Below are 21,071 nucleotides of genomic sequence, written 5' to 3' on the forward strand. Positions count from 1 at the left end.
ATGCGAAAATAATCACTTAGTGATTTAAGACAGCACTCATTCCTTCAGATCCCGGCCACTTAGTCATTCATAATGAGTGCACCTCTGCACATTAATGTGTTGGACATTGTGCCACTATCACACATCTGTGATGCAGTGCCTGAGGGTTGGCCACTGGAGGGAACCTAGGAGGTGGAACTTAAACTGAGAGGATTCAATCCAGCATCGGAATGGGAATCCGGTGTGGCTTAGTGGATAGAGTGTCAGCACGTAGAGCTGAAGACCCAGATTCAAATCCCAGTGCCGAAGAGAATTTTTCTGTGCTCCACCCATCCTTCATCATATGATGATGCAGAATTTCTGCATGGAAATATCATATGTACTTTGGTACATCATAATAATATGTGATATGCAAAAATAATCACTTAGTGATTTAAGATGGCACTCATTCCTTTGGATCCTGGCCACTTAGTCACTCATAATGAGTGCACTTCTACACATTAGTGTGTTGGACATTGTGCCACTATCACACATCTGTGACGCAGTGCATGAGGGTTGGCCACTGGAGGGAACCCAAGAGGTGGAATTTAAACTGAGAGGATTCAATCCAGCATTGGAATGGGAATCCGGTGTGGCTTAGTGGATAGAGCATCAGCACGTAGAGCTGAAGACCCAGGTTCAAATCCTGGTGCTGGAGAGAATTTTTCTCCGCTCCACCCATCCTTCATCATTAATTGTTCTGTGAAAAATCGTCCATTTATTTGTAAGAATTCCAAATGTACAGTCCTCCAAAAAAGAATGAGAGGATTCTTTGTGGTTGAAAGTTTAAGTTCTATAGTACGCTTCACATATTAACATAGTCATGCAGGAAGATGTATGGCTGTGCATGCGTGTTCTCACCCTACTCCAAAGTACACACCAGTGTAAAATGTTATCAGTTGTCCGTCTATTTCTGATATATGTTTCTGTTTATCTCAGTTATCTTCTATCTTTGACCGAAGTTCTGTCAGTCATGCCAGTTAAATGGCTACCATCTTGTTCTCACCCCACAGCAAGGCTATAAAGGTGAATGCCCTTTAAGGAAGGCAGTAGGTAAAGAAATCCGCTTTTCACATCCTCAGTTCACTTGTTTTTTGTGTTCAGTAACAGTCACCAGGTATATTTTATTTTTATTTTAGTAGGTTATTTTACGACGCTTTATCAACATCTTAGGTTATTTAGCGTCTGAATGAGATGAAGGTGATAATGCTGGTGAAATAAGTCCGGGGTCCAACACTGAAAGTAACCCAGCATTTACTTATATTAGGTTGAGGGAAAACCCCGGAAAAAAACCTCAGCCAGGTAACTTGCCCTGATTGGGAATCAAACCCGGGCCACCTGGTTTTGCAGGCAGACGCGCTAACCGTTACTCCACAGGTGTGGACGTCACCAGGTATATATTGGTCCTGTAAAGTTAAAGTTATTGTTTAGATACGTTGTGGAACCAGTTATGGTTGAATGGAAGGTGACAAGTGATTCTGCATGTATTCACTTCTTTGATGCTGTAGGTGTTGAGCAGTTGCTAGTGCATATTGTGTTAAATTATTTTATCAAGTGTGTGCTTTCGCAATGTCAACAGAACATACAGTATGTAGAGTAGTGTTGCTTTACACTGTTACACGTATTAATACTGTAGCATTTTTCTTTCACTACAGAAAATGGCAGTCATGGATTATCTGAAAAAAAAAAAAAAAATGTTATAGGAAATGACTCTGTCCCCTTTACTTTGGATAAATGGGTTTCTACTGTATGTAGATTACTATTCTCTGCAGTACAAAAGTGGCAGCACTTATTGAAATCCTAAGACCTGAATTTGATTGCTGGACAGGAAAGTAAGATTTGTGTACCTTGTAAGGAAACTGCTTGTGTTGTTAGAAGCAGTTATCTTGCATGGTATTGACCACATGTTACCTGTTTATCCATAATACACAAGGTGCCATTGGTCACTTTACAATGTATGACTTGCAGTGTGATGATTAGGGCCCGGATTTTGATGACCTAAAGAATACTAAAGAATGGCCTTAAAATGATGACTTTGACTTTAAAATCAATTAAAAATGACCTAAAAATAAAAAAGAATGACTTAAAAATTACCTTTATTTGTCGACCTCCTTGTGCAATATGGCAATATCACTTACACTTTATCACTCAACACTGCATTACAATAACTTACAAACACCTTTTGCAAGTTTTCAAATTTGAAGGACCGTCGATTATCAACTAATGACTTATACATGGAAAAGGTTCTTTCCACATCGACTGAAGATACAGGAGCATACTTAAAGCAGCAAATATCACTGGCTTCCAGCTCTTCTTCAACAGATGAATACTTCTTGCCTGACAGTACATCAGAAATCTTGCACATTGTGTCATATCCACTGTTCTTGTTCAACACATTTTCCATTTTAGCAAAGGCAAGTTTGTCCACTTCACCTTTCACACGACTTAAATCACTTACAACTGATGTCACCAATTCTATTTGACTTGACATAGGACATCCACGTTGTTCCAGGGAAGTGATAATTCGTGGCAAAAATCCAAAATTAGATCTTATGTAGACCAATTTCCCTTGAATTTCTGAGTGAGAGAGAAGGTCCTGGGATGTTTTTATGGATGCTGCACTGTCACTATCAAAAGAATCTATGACTTTTTTCACAATTTCAAAATGTTCACAGTAATAATTACAGGCATCTAACCAGGTTCCCCACCTAGTGAGTATTGGAGCTGGTGGAAGCGGTATCCCATGGGCTTCACTTTGGAATATATTCACACGAGATGGTGATTTCAGAAATACTTTTCACATTTCCGATTAATTTATCCACATCTGGAAAATTATCCCTTATTTCTTCTGCAACTCTGTGGCAAGCATGCGCCAAGCAGGTTACATGTACCATCTTTGAATACAGCGCCTTAAGTGAGTTTGAGGCCTTAACCATATATGGCGCTGCGTCCGTAAGAAAGAGAAGCACAGAATCAAGAACCCGTGACAGTGCGAACCTCAAACAGGTAATTTCACCCTCACATTCCTTTAGAGGACAAAGTCTGTCTTAAAATAGACATGACCGGTTAGTTGGACGAGTCCAAATGTTTAACAGAACATGAATAGGGGAGGCCACAATGCAACAGATTTCCAAGAATTCATGGATTTCGTGCTTCAGAAACATAATTTTACTAATATTAACAATAATGCAATCAAAATCGCTAAAAATGACAAAAACGCGGATTTGTTCTTAAAATATGACTACTGTCATTGCAAGTTATCTTGAACTTTCTGACCGGGGACAGAGGGGTAGAGGGAAGGAAGCACGTAACGTGGGTGGAGCCAACTGAGTTGTTTGCGCATGGTCCGCATCATGATGTCATGTCAAGAAACATAGAACTATTTCCTTCACTGGGCATCAGTAGTGTTAACATGGAGCAGCAACCACATGGTAGTAATTATGGTGAAATCACACCACCACAGGAAAAAGTAACGTTGTTATCCACAGCGGAGAAAGAGAAATTATTGCAAATATAATATAGGTGTTGCGAGTAGTAAAAATTAAACAAATGTTTGCTGGAACCTCTTGATAAGGAATATGAGAGAGTGCCTGAATAATCTAGCAAAAGTATTAGTTCCGTGAAGAGAATTGAGAATAATACTGAATTACAACTGAATGAACCTCACATTACTCCGGGAAAGAATAGGTATGTAATGTTTAGAAATGATTACTATAAAAGTTATGTACAATAGTGTGTGCACTGTGAGCGACATAGTGAATTACTGTTGTAAGTTACTTTGTTATAGTTCTGCAAAACATACTATTTCATTCCAGAATTAGGATTTGTGTAAAGTTGAAGTGGATGACTTCGTCATTCGGGATACAATCGAAGAATTCTATCTTGTTCAGAAAGTAGTACCTACGTTTAAGAAGATAATTCCGAATGGATGATGCCATTGACGAAATAATAATTAATTTTGGATCAAGCGATGAAGACGACGATGATGATGATGGCAGCAATGATGGGGATATGGATTGTGTATAATTGTAAATTAATGTAAATTCAAATAATAAGCCTGTAAAAATTGTTATAAGAATATGTATATATCAGCCGTAGGTGCAAATCATGTAGGCATAGATAATGTATAGAAATAGCTGTAGTAACTCCGCCATTGCCGGTCCCCACCTTGGATGAGAAAGGAGGAATGTATACACGATTATATTTAAATACTTACTCATTATAGGTTAATTAAAACCTGCTACGAAACTATGTTCTCCTCTCAAAACCAGAGTGTCGTGAGATGATGTCTGTATTGAACCAAGTTCTTTTACAGTAGAGAGCTGTGAAGTGAAAGAACCAACGTTTTCTGAAAAGAGTCACGTTACCCGAGAGAGGGGCATCCTTGCCGTGCCGTTACGTCGATGAGTACATGCCGTACCAAGCAGTTCGAAAGACAGACTTAGGGGATGTAAGGTTCAAGATAACTTGCAATAACAGTAATAGTAATAATCCGTAAAAAATGCCCTACCAGAGAAAAGTGTCCAAAAATGCATAAAAAATGACCAATCAAATTGGTTTAATTTCACTGAAGATGATATGAGCTACATTTATCTTCCATAGAGCATTGTCCTAGCATCGTCAGAAAAAAGATGCAAAGTCATCGAAATCCGGGCCCTAGTGATGATAGTATAACATAGTTTGAACAGACCATCTGAAAAATTTCAAACACATTCTACCATCATAATTCGGCTGTTCAGTACTTCCACCATGTGGTACTGTATACAGATATTGATATAAATATGCTGAACCAGAAAGCCTTGTGTGTCAATTGCTCCTGCTGTACAGGGAAGAAGATATAAATATGAAAAGCTTAGAATATTTCGTACTTCTTTAAAAAAAAAAAAAAAACATTTTCTTCCAGAAATCTGGCCCTGAGAAATGAATACATCAGGTATAATACCCATATATGATTGTTAAAGCACAATTTTTGTTTAGGAAGTGACAGTAGAACTAACGCTAGACACCATTTTACCACGATAATGAGATTAGGTTCGATTTGTTTCTCTGTATAGACAATTGAGTGTTGGCTCTACCTGTTATGCAGTAAGACCTTGTCTTCTATTGGCGATATAAATAACCCTGAAAATGACATACTTGTTTTACAATGTCCTAGGACATCTTTCTGCACCCATTTTCAAGATTCTATAGCCTTTCTCTATTTTCCCATGCCCCATCTTCCAATCCTCTTTCTCTCATTGTTCTAATTATGCTTGTGTTCATGTCAATTTTTGTCTTTCCCCCCTTCCTTTTTCCCCAATTGGAATCCATTCATACACCTTCAGCAGTGACATACTTTCATTCTATAATAAAACGTAGATTAATATTCTGGGACAACTCATCTGAAGCTAAACATGTTGTTGTGTTACAAAAGAAAGTGCTAAGAATAATGGCAGTTGTGCACAAATGGACATCATGTAAAAAGATTTTCCCAAAATTTAGGAATACTGATCTTATCTTGTGAGTAAATTCTTTCCCTAATGATACTGATCTTACCTTGTGAGTAAATTATTTCCCCAATGTTTTGTTAATAGCCAAGATACATTTAGATCAGAACATTCATATTTTCAATACAGAACACAAATCTGATCTCCATCTACCTTCTATTATTCTCTGCTGTCATAAAGGAGTTCGCTATTCATGTATTATGGTCTTCAATGCACTGCATAAATTATTTTAAAGCTTTGTAGGACCAAGAGAAAAAGTTTAAAACAATAAAATTTCTCCATACTCATACCTTTTACTGAACTGATGCATTGTTTGTGTTTATAAAGTGAATGAATTGCTTACTATATTTAACTCATTCTATAATTTTGACTTGAAATGTCTATTATTCGATCTACGAGAGAACAAACTGTAATGACATGAAAGGTTTACTCTGACGTCATTTGTGATACCAGGAAACAGAAGTGTAAGATAAACTTCGTGCCTTGTGTGGTTTTCCACAAGGTCCATCTCGGATAGAATCATGCAATCCAAGGAATTTCATAAATCCCCTGTCACTTTTGACTTTTTCCATATTCTTAAGCTATGATGCTATTGTAAGATCTACGGAATACAATATGTAATTGAAATAAAAATTTTTATGTGATATCTTACGTACTGGTATCTTTTTTTTCATTGTACCTAAATTTCTCTCTTTCTCAAATTTCCTGTGTTCTTCCAGTAGTTCTATATGGTCCCTTTCCTTTTTAGAACTTTTTTTTTATATCATTTGATATTATGTTTTTGCACAGATAGGGATTATTTCTATATTACTATTGTCAGTTCTTTCATGCATTCTTTTTATGTCATAATTGAAGGGCTCAGAGCCAAAGGTGACCAACCCACAATTTTCAAAACTCTACGTTGTTGTTACAGATTCGTGATATATATATATATATATATATATATATATATATATTTTGTATTTATTTAATGTAGACGAATTAAAATAAATTGTAAAACCAATCATCTTTGTCAGGATCCTCTTAATATCAACTCTTATTTACTCATTTTGTAATTGTGGGTTAGTCGCCTTTGGCTCTGAGCCCTTCAATTATGGAAGTTTTATGTACATTGTAGAGAACACAACAAAACACTGTGCAGCAGACTATTCTACTTGGTCAAAGTTGTAATAATTACTTCATCTTTTGTTACACTCTTTTACTTGTTGGATGACTGTCTCAACAATTTTCCATTCCAAATGGATCCCTTTCAACCATTGTTAAATCTGTCTGATACATTGCAAGAGCCTTTAAATGCTAGATTTAGTTTGAATACAGTAAAATCTCGTTAGTTCAAATACGAAACTTAATGACTATTTTGTGATTTCGAATTAAAAAGTTGTTTTTGGGATGGACCCTCATATGCATTCAAAATACTAATTTCGAATTAGGCATATAAATAATAGTAGTAATGGTGGTGATGGCTGCATATAATTTTGATGCTGAAGTCAATTCTAATGCAGCTATGTAATGCTGGACATATGTGAAGGATGATCTGCTGTCATTGAGTTTTTCTTGTTGCACAGGATATATGGAAATCCTGTGTAGGTGAACTGCCAAGCAGTCATGTTATGTTATAATATGAAACGCTACCACTGCTTCTTGTCTGGGTGAATCGAGTGCTGAGTATTTGTTATTTAGGATAGATCAAGACTTCATATTACTTGCGGCTTCATTTTGTTCTTTTACTTCTTCTTTGATCTTTCTGTTATTATTTGGCTGACTGGTAGGGCATTTCATGCTGTGATACTCGTTGGATTTTTTGTGCCTCTTTTAGCTAGGTAATCTGCCATTTCAGTACTTTGTATAGTTCAGGTCAGCTTACTTAATACCCTAACAGTGAAACCTACCATTTCCCCCCCCCCCCCATTGGATTATGGTAATTTTCTACTTTGCAGGTTGAATTTTCTTTTGCCAACTTCGTTTCGAATTTTGGTACTGAGAAAGACTACAACTGGTAATGATTTTATAACTGTTATGTTGGCAGCAGTGACAAGTTGTCAGTAGTTTAGGCTAAATTCTGAAAATTCAAATTGTTCTAGATTTCTGAGCCCATTACTGGAAGCTAGTGAAATTTGAACATACTAATAATTAATTAATATCAGTATTAATATTGATACATAATAGTTATTGTATGTGTTGCGGTTACAATTTCAAGATTAGAGTCGGGTAGGCTAAGTGTAAATAAATATCACATATTGTAACGTTTTATTACTAACAACAATGTAACTTTATTATCTCAACAATAGGATTTGCTCTCCACACAGTATTCGTTAGTGCACTCCACTGACGACAATGACAATTTACTTGGACTATTACGAACAATAATGAACTGTTAATCTTAACTAATATTTACAAAGCACTATTTACAACACAGAACGGTCAGTTCTCAGTTCACAGTTCTTCTAGCTCAGTCACTCGCGTTCACAGAATCTCGAACCACAGACCTTCAGAGACGATCCGCTGTACTCGAACTCAGGTCCCTCCAACTGCGGTCCACTGCACTCGAACTCCGGGCCTCAGGCTCCACAGTTACGGACACAACTCAAGTCGCGCTCTGGTCTCGAAGCTGGCTTCACTGCTACACAAGACTAGCTTACTGACTGACTGACTGAATAAACTGAAAAACTGCTCAAGTTCGCTCGCGTTTCTTCTTTTATAGCTAAACCATAGTTACGAGAAATTTCTACGGGTGTCCTGAGATAGCTCTCTCGAATTATCTGGATATCTCCACTTCGACGGACTCCTCTGGACGATTCGGGAGGGTCCGTCCCCCCTTCACTCCGCAAGTAGCAGCTGCGCGCGTAACCTCCCCTCGCCGCGTTGACGTAATACACCCCCTCTGCCCTTCAGCATGCAGATGCTCCCCGTACCAGCGTTTCGTCGGACGCGTGTTCGAACCCCGTTGCAGCTGTCACAATATTTCGTGTGATACATGCCTTTGAGTAATCGAAAGAAATACCATTTCACGTTTTAATTAATTTCTTTCGTGTTTAGACTTTTATCACAGTAATGGAGTAAATATTCTACAGCAGCGTTTCTCAAACTTTTCTGAAATGTTGACCACTTTTTAAAGTCAGAATAGTTCTGCGGACCACCTTACTCTTGTTTCCTTTGAAAGCAAATTTATCATTTTTGTAGCATACTTTAATATCAATATACTTATATTTTAATGTAGAAATAATTAATTTAATTCAATTAATTTTATATTAGTATTAACTAATTAAGTTAATATTAATAGAAGAAAATTTCTTATATCGTCAAAGAGAGAAATACAAAAAATTAATGCAGAAACATGCCCGATTTTGAACAAGTAAAGATGCAATTTTGCATGCTCTATTATTGGTGTACGACATACAGTACGTGACCATTTCAATGTGCAAACTGTTAAGAAAGTAATAAATACGTGAAATGTTTCGGTACTTTGGTCCTGTTTTGAATTTGGGTAGTCCCTAGCTGGGTTACAGGCACGGCGTCAGATGTGCACGGAAAAGATAGCGAGAAACACCACGTTCATAGTGCTTTAAATATCCATCTTTTTTTCTTCTGAGAGTAGAGTGAGTAGTCGATAGACAGGTAGGGTAAATAAATTTCATAAAATGTCAGTACTGGGAGAAAAGGTGAAAGGCGATTGCCATGTGTCATTTACAAACTCTGAGATATTCAGCTACAGTATGATACGCAATTAGTTTGAATTTTATTTTTTTCTTCTGTCTTTTTTGAAGGACCACAAGGACAGACCACAGGTGGTCCGCAGACGATAGTTTGAGAAACGCTGTTCTAAAGCATACATTTCAAAGTGGCATTTTGTTTTCGGAATTCATACTAATCATTTCACGTGATCAAACAAAATACATTTTTAGGCTAGTTCTTGTGATTCGTAAACTGTTTAATCAAAGCAATGAATTTCACGTTGTCAGACAAAATACATTTTAATATTAGATCATACACTAATCTACTAACTACTAACATAATGTGTGAGAGGTCCAGAAGAAAAATATACTCTTTCACAAATTATTGAACCTTTCAGAAAACACCTCCCCAACATAAAGATGAGATGTGGTAAATAAGCAAGACATCATTATTATTGTACATGGCATTGTGTGATTTTATCCTCTTTTGGTGATATCTAGTATTAGTTGGCAACACTGAAGAGATGGCTAAATTAGTCTTTTAGGGACATATTCATAGACATTCTTAGCGTGGGCTTCCAGTGGATGATCAGCGAACTAACGTTTTTCGTATTCATAAACCAATGTTAGCGATATGATATGAATCCTGTACAAGTAACCAGTCGATAGCCGGGGCTAGTTTAGCACGCTCGTAGTGCGAGCTAGCGAAATGTCTATGAATAGCACCCTTTGAAATTAGTCTTACGTGATCCTCAGTATAGACGGCAATGTGCTGGTACCCACTGTAGTTTATATTTATCATGTGTCAGCAGCATTTCCATTTTGTTTTGTATTTCCTGCAATCGTTTGTTGAGGGGAGCATTGTATTTTGCTATTGCCTGGACAGCCATCGATGAGTCACTAGTATAACCACTTTCTGGAATTCAGTTATTCTATAAAGGAGCTGAGTGAGTGCCATATCTATAGCTAGGAATTCCCCATTGAAATGTCCTGCAGAAACATATAAGTTGAAGAGTTTGCAGTGTATTCCGGTTCCAACACTTTCATTTTTATTAAGCAATGAGCCATCAGTGTAGATATGGAGCCATTTTTCTTGTGGGTATAGTGTATGGATAGTTTCCAGTGCTACTAATTTTAACTGCTCTGGTAGTCCTTAAGATTTCTTTATATTTTGGGTTAGTTCTGTTCTATATAGGATATCATGGTAGCTCAATGGTGATCTTGGATGCAGCAGTTTCTCTGGTTTGAATTTAAGTTCTTTTGGCCTTAGTGTTTCTATATATTGCATATATCTTGGTTGTGTTTTGAGGTTCCTTTGTCCGATAGGCCTATTTTGACCAAAAGTAATCTTGGAGCATCCTCATCAGTTTCTCATATTTTTGGTTAGTATCTGCAGGACTTTAATAGGGGACCTGTAATGATTCTCATAGAAAGGTTTTGTGTTGCTTCTGTCTTCTGTAGTGTTGTACTGTTAGCTGTAACTAAATTCTCCCTTCCATACAATTATACAGGTTTGATGTAGATTTTATATGTTCTATTTAGGACTGATTGTAAGCAACCCCATTTTAGGATGTTACATCTATAATCCATATATCAAAGTAGGGAACAATCAGTCCTTCGAAATATGAGTTACTTTGAATTAACTGATTTCGAAATGAGCTTTTACTGTAGTTAGATCTTCAGACATGTAGTGCCACTGAAAATTGTATAGTGTAAAGTGGGATTGACTAGATTTTTTGTTCCAAAAGAACACTATCCAGAAATAAAAATTAATCCAACAAATCCAAATGTTAATGCAACAGAAGTAAACCTCAGGGAATAAAGTTGCTTTTCAGGGACAAGAACAGGGACCTTTATTCTTTGGGATAGTAATTAAAAATGAGGGACTTTTTCCGGAAATAGACATCTGGTCTCCCTGTGTTATGATACCAAATGTCAATAATTTAGAACTCCAGAAGTTATGTTTCTTGTCATTTATTTTTTTTCTGATTTTCCAATCTTCTTATAAACAGCATTTAAAATTAATGACATTTTTAATGATTACTTTTTAAGAACATATTCTTTCCAAGAGATAAGGAATACAACATTTAAAAATCAGAAGCTGAGATTAAAAGTAATCATACAAATAGAAACTCATAAATGCTTTTATAAGACAAATTGCTATATTAAGAATGATGTATTCCGTATTTCTGTAGGAAACTATACACATATCAAGAATACCGGCTTAATTGAAAATAAGATATAAATTGACCTGTATAATATGTTATTTCCTTACATCCATTTATGTTTACTTCAGTTTTAACTTCTCAATGCACAGAAATGAATATCAAAAAATTTTGTATGAATGTAATTTTTGTCCAATGAATGCACTTCTCTTAAATCACTGTCACCTGCTGCAAGAAATCTTAACATTGCAATAACTTGCATTTGCCTTAAAATTCCTGAGTTCCCCATCGAATCTGTAAGAAGAAGAAAAAAAACACACATGAGCAAAATATGAAAATAATCAACTTTGAAACAAAAAGAGTTTGTTTTTGTCGCCTGAAAAAGAGATCTCTTATTGAACTTATATTTTGTACAGGTGTATATCACAATGGAACTTATGAGAAAAACATAATTTAAAATATTACTTTTAATGAATTAAGAGACACTTTAAAACAGTCTAAAAGCAGCAAGACCCTCCAGAGAAGATGGGATTAATATAGAATTATTCAAATTCAGTGGTGTAAAGTTTCTTCAGAGATTTCTTCAATTATTTTTCGTAATTTGGTCAAGAAAAAGTCCTCCAGAGAGTTGATACAAGCAATAGTGATTTCCATTTTCAAAAAAGGGAGATACACGGAAATGTGGGAACTATAGAAGAATCAAACTAATCACAGGCTATAAAATTTACTCATCTATTTTAAAAACCAGGTAACTGCTCACTATGCAACTTTGATCAGTGAAGACCAAAATGTTTTCAGGAAAGGACAATCATGTGCTGATGGTCATTTTACTTTGAAACCAATGTTCGAAAAATGATGTGATTATAATTTAGAAACACCTTGCTTTCCTAGATTAAACAAAGATATGTTATTGGATACATTAGAAGAAGATAATGTTCCAAATAAAGTAATGCAATCACTATTTAATATTTACAAAGATACAAAAATTTCAGTCAAAATAAATGACGAAATCACTGATTTCAAACCCATTAACACAGGTGTTTGACAAGGTTGTCCTCTTTCTTCACTACTTTTTATAATATATTATGAATTTTATGATAGATAAATGGCAAAACCAATCTCCAAATAGAGGATACATCCCCATTAACAGGCACACTAAAATAGATATAGCAGATCAGATATTAGCCACCTTGGAGGATGGTCTTCAAATATAGCCTAAATACATTTTATATTATTGCAAAAGATTTCAATACAGGAAATTTCTGTGGAAAAGTCCAAAATAATGACATTTCATGGCAAATATCCTGTATGAAGCAAAATTTGCATTGATGCTAAAATTTTAGAACAAATTAATACATTTAAATATTTAGGCTATAATCTCTAATATGAACAAGAAAAAGATACAAATTTCAAAACCATATATTTTGTAAAAATCATAGGAATGATCAATTAAGTTTTTTTTGCCTACTGGTACAGTGCCATACAAGATTAAGAGTGCACAATATCTTGGCAAGACCAACTTTAGCCTATATTTCTGAAGCATGCACAATGACGAAGAAGGATATCCAGAGAATAACTGCTAGTAAAATGAGATTCAGAAGAAGAACACCACTATACACAATTTGAGATAAAAAACAGAAATGAAGATATTTTGGAAGAACTGGAAATTAAATCTGTGACTTATTTCCTACGTGAATACAGAGCTAACTGAAAGAGTAGTGTACAGAGAATGTCAAGAGCAGATGGCTGAAAGCAGCCCTTTCGGAAGATGGTTTATTGGAAGACCCTTAAAAAATTGCATGAAACCACAGAGACTGCAATGGATCACTAGGTCCAAAGTTTTTAGTGTGGACTTATTTGTTGGTTGTACATAATTCTAATTGTACACAATATAAACATATACATTTTACTGCAAATAATTACAGCTTTAGCTCATTCCTTCTTGGGCTCTTCTTTTGACTGACATTTGTAATTGAACTTTCACATTCTGAAACAATACTTCAACTTAGAACTGACAAGTCACAGCTGGATCCCATAATAATGCTCATACGAACATATAACATGTTAACTGTCATATCTTTGTAGGAAATTTATAAAGAATGAGAAAAAATGATCTAATCCATTGACGATGATTCATCTTCATCATTATTATTAATTCACACAAAATGCAACTGATTGAATGAGCTCTCCTCTTACCCAGAGGAAAGAGCATTAGAGGGAAGCAATGAAGAGTGGGAGAAGAAAAACATAAAAAACAAAATAAGCAACATAGTACAGAGTAATGAGATATTCCTTTCCACAGTTAAAATTAAAGAAATAATTTGTCATGTGCAATAATTGATATAGAAGACTACAGCTTGACATATCGAAGTAAAACCACAGTCTAATATATAGTTACGAAGCTTGAGTTGTGAGGGTGCTAGGAAAAATTGACTGTGCCGATACTATTTTGCATTGTCTGTAATGAGGCGATATTAGTGATCCCAGTGGTTAGCGACTATCTATGGATGCATATTTACTACGTATTGAGCTTCATGACTGTATATATTAGACTGTGGTAAAACCTTGACTGCTTAGCACTAGATGTGAGAGAGAGAACAGTGTGGTGTTGTCTGATCCTCTGCATTGCAATACATACCTACTAAATAAAAACATGCTAGATGTGACTTGTCATCTGCTGTGCTAGTGTTGTGGATTATTCCTAGCTAATGTGACAAATTCTAATTCTTAGAATGGTTCCTTCTATTGGCTATAATGCGTACACACACCCTCACAACATCTCTTGTGATAGGTGCCTGAATAATATCTGTGATAGAGGAAGGAAGTAGAAGGCTAGAAGTTCGCATGTTTCATGGGATTTTACTTGCAGTTATCAGGGCTTCTTCAAACACTACGAAATGCTCGCGTATATTTGGGCAATTTGACTTGAAATATTTTTACTACTCTTAAATAACTGAATTTTTTTCAGTACATTTCCAGAAATACTAAATCAAGCATATTAAAATGGAATGCGTGTTGAGCAACAATAATATTTTTTGTTTTTGATAATCATATTCACGAAAAAGGGGAAAAGGAACTGGACACCCTACTCCATTATTTCCTGGCTTAGTTGCCTCATGAGTGATGCCTTATTTTGTCACTTATGAGATTTAAACTGTTTTCGGACAGTTGACTAAACAATAACTCACAAAAAAAATACTTACATCTTGTGTCCTGGCTTTCAGCTTCCTTTCTATGAGATTCTGAAGAGCCTCTGAACGAACAGAAAGGGAATCAATCTTCTCTATGAGCTGCTGGTATGGAGACAGCGGTTGCGTTCCCATAACAACATGTCCAAGCTTAGAGTCAATTTTAGCATCTAGACGTGCATTCCGAATTAAATTGACAATCCAACATTCTGCTTCCTCTGGTTTCATATTGAGCTTCTCTGCCAGCATTCTGCAATGAGCATAGTGATTACCTTATAAAAATTTTCAACATTTTATATGCAAATTTGAATGCTCTTAACCTCATACTGCTATAAATTTGCCAGGATGATTATGATTATGACTGACAATAGAAACAGAAGTATTGAAGCTAAACCATTTCATATTCGTCTTGTTGACAAGAAAATTTGCATGATCTTGCTGGGATAAAAACAAAGTTCCTCTGGTAAAAAGGAACCAGGTAACAGGTATTGCCAACCAGCTGAGGGATTATTTAGTAGTCAGTGTGGTGCAACCATTTTTATTTTCGGGTTAGCTTTTAAATGGGTAGAATTTAATCAAGGTATGGCATTTTTAACCCTCCTCTTCTGTGTTCCACAATATTGAAATTTTTATGAGACTAGAGTATCAACGATCACGATAAATTTTTCTGATAATAAATACTTGAACTGTTTTGGTATAAAATTCTCTTCCAGTTTGGATACTATCTAGATATGAAACAAGATGAAGGAAAATATGATGATTAAATTAAAATATAAACACTATTGATTTATGCACAATGACAAGAGAAGTTGTGAGATAATGTTAAGGGAAAAGTTGTGCACTATAAAGTAATAAATAAATTAGACAAAGTATTCTGAAACATTTTGGGTAATCCATCGTGTCCTGGAACTCGACATTTCTAACATTTCAGAACTACATACAGGTTCCATCATCAGAGTAAGACAAGGGAGGTTGCCTACTCTGTTGGGCTCACACCAGGCTAATCCACAGATTCCATCATCAGGGTAAGACCAGAGTAGGCGAGCTCTCTGCTCTTACCCTGTATATAGTTGCGAAATGTTGGAAATGTCAAATTCCAGGACACAGTGGATTACCAAAAAGTCTAATTCCAGTCTTCTGAAACATGTTTCAACTGTACTTTCAGTAAGTGCATGGAATAGTTGGTTGAGTATGGGTAAACTGAAGGTGAGTACAGAACACTAAAGCTCCCTTACTGGCACTGTAGTCGGGATAACAGTTTACTTCAGATAACTAAAGAAGTAACTATATTACTGATTATACAATACATTTTTTTTGTTCTTTAGTTTAAAATCCGTTTTGCAGATAACGGGAAGCCTAACAAAACTTTCTTCAAGATACAAATGCAATCTCCTTCACCCTTTTATTATATTACTTACCCAATACTGATACACTGATGAATGCGGCAGAAAGTTTCAAAAATCATGAGTCTGGCATTCTCGACAAATTCATCCAAACATGCAATAAGGAAGAAGTCATTGAAGAGCACTATTTGACATTCACTTAGTTTCTGACGGGCACCATCAAAATCAAAATTAACATACAAGTGCTCTAGAAACTCTGTAATAGGATCCCTGTATGTGTATGATTCCTGCAATAAAAATACATAAATTTGAATACTAGAAGAAAAAATTAGCAATTAATAACCTTGAAAAGCTCTCTTATTGCAAGGTCACTGATATTACACCACATACTTTTCAATACAAGGGCTTACCTGTTGTATAACTTTCACCAAATCTTTCAGAGCACTTCTCCTAGACCGAGTTATGATGACAGCTGTGGCCAAATATCGTAGAATGTGAGGGCACATGGTTTGAATTGCATTGAGGTATCTATGCAAAAGAAAAATATTTATAATTACGCCTATACTTTTTAGAGGGTAGAGAAGAAGAGAACATATTTAACAACATGCTTTAAAAAAAATAGTATACCAGTAAATTTTCTGACAACAATGGAAAAATACCAGGTATCTATTATACTCATAATAACACTAAATACGACCAACTGGCGTTTACAGAGACAAAACCATTACTTCAAGTAAATCTATAGAAAGTGGGAGAATGGTCGAAATAATCAACACAAAAATAGCTTGCATACTATTCATCTGTTACATTGCAAAATGAACAATTTAAACAATGTTTAGCAATTTTGCAAGTATTCTGACTGTAGAATATAAGGCTTACCATATTTCTCTTGTCCAAATCAAGGACACTTCTGTGATGGACTACCTACTTGTTATTTAAGTACTTGATGATTTTAACACAATGTTAAAAGAAAATCAATCTTCTTAAAGTATCCAGCTGTTTGCTGACAACATGAAGTCCACTATAGTCAGTCCACTGTAGTCTTTTCAGTTCTTGTAAGACTTGAGGCTTTCCTGGCATTTGATATAGAATAACTCTTCTCGGGTTCTCAGCCAGGCGAGTTGGAGATTAGCTTCCAAGCTTTCGACGGCTAGCTCTGCCATCTTCTTCAGTTCTTGTTTTTCATGAGAAATGAGGGATAAAAAATTGAGAAGTAGCATTTAAAGTTGTCCAGCTTTGGTTCTAGCTGAGGAGTAATGACTTTCAAATAATTTCTTAATATGTTTTGATGCGCAGTCCGATTTGCTGAATGGTATGTGAGTGTAGTTTTCTTAACAGCACAATCAAGATCGCTAGTGCTCAAATCCTTGTTCTTGAAAAGACACTGTGAAATTCGATGGAGGTACAGCTTTAACACCATTCCTATGTTTTTCAGTTTTAATGTGCTCATCAATATCTCCTCTACCTTTGTGAGCAACAGAAAATACTCCATTACTCTTTGTACACTGGATGAGGTCACTATACCTGGGCCATTGTAACAACCTTACACCTGACATAATGTTAGTAGCAACAAGAGATGCAACATTGTCACAATGACCACTACATAGCAGTAGACTTACCTTATGTGAAGTTTGTTATTCTGCTGCATTAATGCAAATGGTAATTATTCTGTAACTTTTAATTAATAATAATAATTATTATTGTTATTTTATTGATTATATAACTTAAAATTATCACTGATTAACTTTTACACTTGCATTATAGACTATATCATATTATATTATGTAATATTATATAACTTTTGATTATAATAATTATAGAACTTTATATACGAACTTTAATTATACGTAACATTTTCCTTCAAATTAATGCTAATCACGAAGCACATTATAAGCATTGTAATGAAAACGTAATGGAAAGATCTCATATATAGGAACAAATTTCTTCTCCTGCTCGTAAAATTGATCAGTCCTTCACGCTAATTCAGATGCTATTTAATGCTATTCCTTTAAGCAAAGAATTCTCACTATGTAAGTTATCATTCTCTGAATTATGTCTTTTTTGCATTTCACAGCGGCACTACAAATACTTTATAGCTTTATAACACTAATGCGTAAATAACGTACATTGTAGTAACACCATGTAATTAACACAGCATGAAGCAAACTGACAACACAGCAACACTCGACATAGCAGCTGAAAGAAAATGCAATGTTCTGATTGGTTCACAAGGATACTTCACAGTATTCAACTTTTCATAGGAACGGTTACCATGCAAATAACCGTCAAGTGCAATGCTACAAAAGCCTGGATACAGTATTGTCACATGGTTTTAAAAATTTGTACTCATCTTACAATTTTTCATTGACACACTTTCCTTTTCCTATTGTGAATTTTCAATACAAAAAATTATATTACAGTTTAATACCAATTTCCTGCAAAACAGACTGATTTAAAACATGGGTCACATGAATGTTAACAAATATGCATGCCATGTGCCTTTTGCTTTCGGCTATACAAATGAAGTCACTTGATGATACAGGAATTTGTACTCATACACTGCATCAGTGCGACCAACACCAACATGAAAATAAATTTTCTGCTATCAATGCTTTTGCCTAAATGTAATTCCAAAGTGTGAACTATCGAAGTGCTAGTGAATAACTGTTGATATTCAAAACCCTGGACATTACCCAGATAGCACAAGGAATCCAGGACTAGGCTATCCGGATTAATCCTGGACATATAGTAGGCATATATATATATATATATATATATATATATATATATATATATATATATATAGTGAAGCTTCGAGTATCACGAAACTGTGACGTTTACCAAAAATATGATAAGTGAATATTCTGAATCCATATTACAGCAACAATCTGTTTCAAAAATAAAATGTATAAATATATTTTCGTATTCTGTCAAATATATGAAAGTCTCATGCCGTTCCTTTTAGTCTGTTGTTCAATCACCCATATTAAAAGTAAATTCTTAATGTCATCATGAGCTTCTATTACTCCACCTGATAATTTTGCCAAGCTTTCATATTTATTATTTTTTCATTTATGATTTTTCTAACTTTTATATGCGAGAATTTTGCAAACACAGGTTATATCCCCTATTTGTTTACATGCCTCAAAATTACTAATAATATTGAATTTATTTAGAAGTTAATAAGGTTGGTGAGCTATTTTCTGACATGGTCTTAATTACGACAGTGGGCTCTGCTGCAAAAACTTGTGGTCTAAACCGACAGAGGACTGAAGTTTCTTGAAGCAGTCTTAGAGCAATATCAGTTCCGTGATAAACAAGTTTGCAGAAGCGTTTCTCTGCTGATCAGAGCGTGAGTAGACATTTTGTGTGATAAAAGTATTGTCTAAAGGAAGCATATTTTTCTGAGTATTCTGCTTTTGACATAGGTATGTAATTCATATTGGACATCATTCACAGTGTAAAGTATTGTAGTTTAATATGACGGTCATTAATTTCAGAATCTATCAATATGGATTGTGTAATAGCGCGATTAGTAACTGCAAACGAGGTGCTCTTAAATCCGACACATGTCGGAATTATGAACCCTGTTGCACTGACTTCAGTTATGCCTACTACAGGATTTATGATAAAGCATCCCAATATAAATTCGAGTTATTTAATGCTCTTTAGCATTGGAACGGCATACTTAGCAGTATTAATGCATTTTACCAAAACTACTGCATATTTAGCTCAGACATTAGGTGCAAAATTCGTTATCTTTAATATCTCTTCTTTATTTTAGATTATGGGTAAGCCACTAGCGAAAATTCCTGAGGATGTAATGGTACGGGCTGTTGCAGCTGTGAAGAATGGTATGCCTCTTAACACAGCTGCTACACACTACGGTATAGCTAGGAACACCCTTAGATATCATGTCAATGCCGGGGCTGAGAAGAAAGATATTGGTCGTTCTGCACTTTTAAGTTTCGCGCAAGAAAGAGAATTGTGCAGCCGACTTTTCCGACTTGCAGATGGAGGGATGCCGTCGACTAGTAAACTTGTGAAAAGAACTGTTTTCACATTTTGTGAAATAAACGGCATAAAGAATAATTTTAATAAAAACTTAGGGTTAGCTGGTAGGAAGTGGATGAAATTATTTCTAAAGCGGCATCAAGATGTGTCAAAAAGGAAAACGTAAACTTTGAACCAGGGCAGGGCACTGAAACTAAATTGTGTAATTGTGAAAGACTATTTTGATAAACTGGAAGCCATAATGGAACATGGATTTATGGGAAAACTTGAGAATATTTACAATATAGATGAGAAGGGGTGTCGATTGACTCATCACAACAGGACGTTTTTGCTGCTAAATGCACTAAATGCTTACATTTGATTGCACCAGAACATGGAGAAAATATAATAATTGTAGCCTATTGCAACGCAGTAGGTCAAGCAATTCCTCCCATGATTCTCTTCAAAGGCAAAAGGAGACTCACCGGAATGGGATGATGACATGCCCCCAGGCACAGCTATTGAAATGACAAAAAAGGGCTCAATGACGTGTCAGGTCTTTATTAAATGGCTAGCTCATTTTGCTAAATTTAAAACTGTCGGCAAATCCTTGCACATTTTCGATGGTGCAAAATCTCACCTTGATGCCAATATCTTTGACGTAGCAGATGAGCATGACATAATATTGTTTTGCTTGCTGAGTGACTGCATAGACGAATTGCAGCCTCTAGACAAGGCAGTTTTCGGACCCTTCAAACAATACTGGGATCCGGCAGTTTTACGGTACTGGAGCAATCATGGCAAAAGAATCATTACGAAAGCAAGATTTGGGAGAATTTTTTTCCGACGTTTGGTTGAAGTCCATGACACCTAACAATATCATGTCTGGGTTTAGGGCCACTGGGATCTGTCCATTTAACCCAGAGGTAATACCAGATAGTGCATTCGCTCCCTCTGATTTATATTTTCTGCAACCATCCAAAAAAGATAGAGAGAGGTTAGAATCCGACGAAGAGAGTGACGGCAACAGTGAGCTTTGCAACTCATCAGTCACTGAATGTGCTAATGATAGTGGAGTTCCTGTGAATGACGAAAGGCTGTCAACAAGCTTCACAGAAATTTTGACTTCACCCAAACTTAAGGAGAAGAAAACCAAGCCAAGACGTCCCGCTATGAACGCAAAAGCTCAACGCAAGTGAAATCCTTA

General features: G+C 35.6%; 1 protein-coding gene across 1 annotated transcript in view; it reads right to left on the reverse strand.

Moving 5' to 3' along the window:
• Nucleotides 1-11,133: 11,133 nt before the first annotated feature.
• eIF3e (eukaryotic translation initiation factor 3 subunit e) overlaps nt 11,134-21,071 on the reverse strand; it is a 33,923-nt gene continuing 23,985 nt past the window's right edge. The window contains exons 7-10 of the mRNA XM_069845519.1: nt 16,282-16,399; nt 15,947-16,158; nt 14,544-14,778; nt 11,134-11,634 (exon numbers count right to left, since the gene is read on the reverse strand). Coding sequence (XP_069701620.1) covers nt 11,608-11,634; nt 14,544-14,778; nt 15,947-16,158; nt 16,282-16,399 — 592 coding nt within the window. The 3' untranslated portion in view covers nt 11,134-11,607. The remainder of the gene's footprint in view (nt 11,635-14,543; nt 14,779-15,946; nt 16,159-16,281; nt 16,400-21,071) is intronic.

The sequence above is a fragment of the Periplaneta americana genome, chromosome 14, assembly GCF_040183065.1.
Source record: "Periplaneta americana isolate PAMFEO1 chromosome 14, P.americana_PAMFEO1_priV1, whole genome shotgun sequence".
Classification (NCBI taxonomy): domain Eukaryota; kingdom Metazoa; phylum Arthropoda; class Insecta; order Blattodea; family Blattidae; genus Periplaneta; species Periplaneta americana.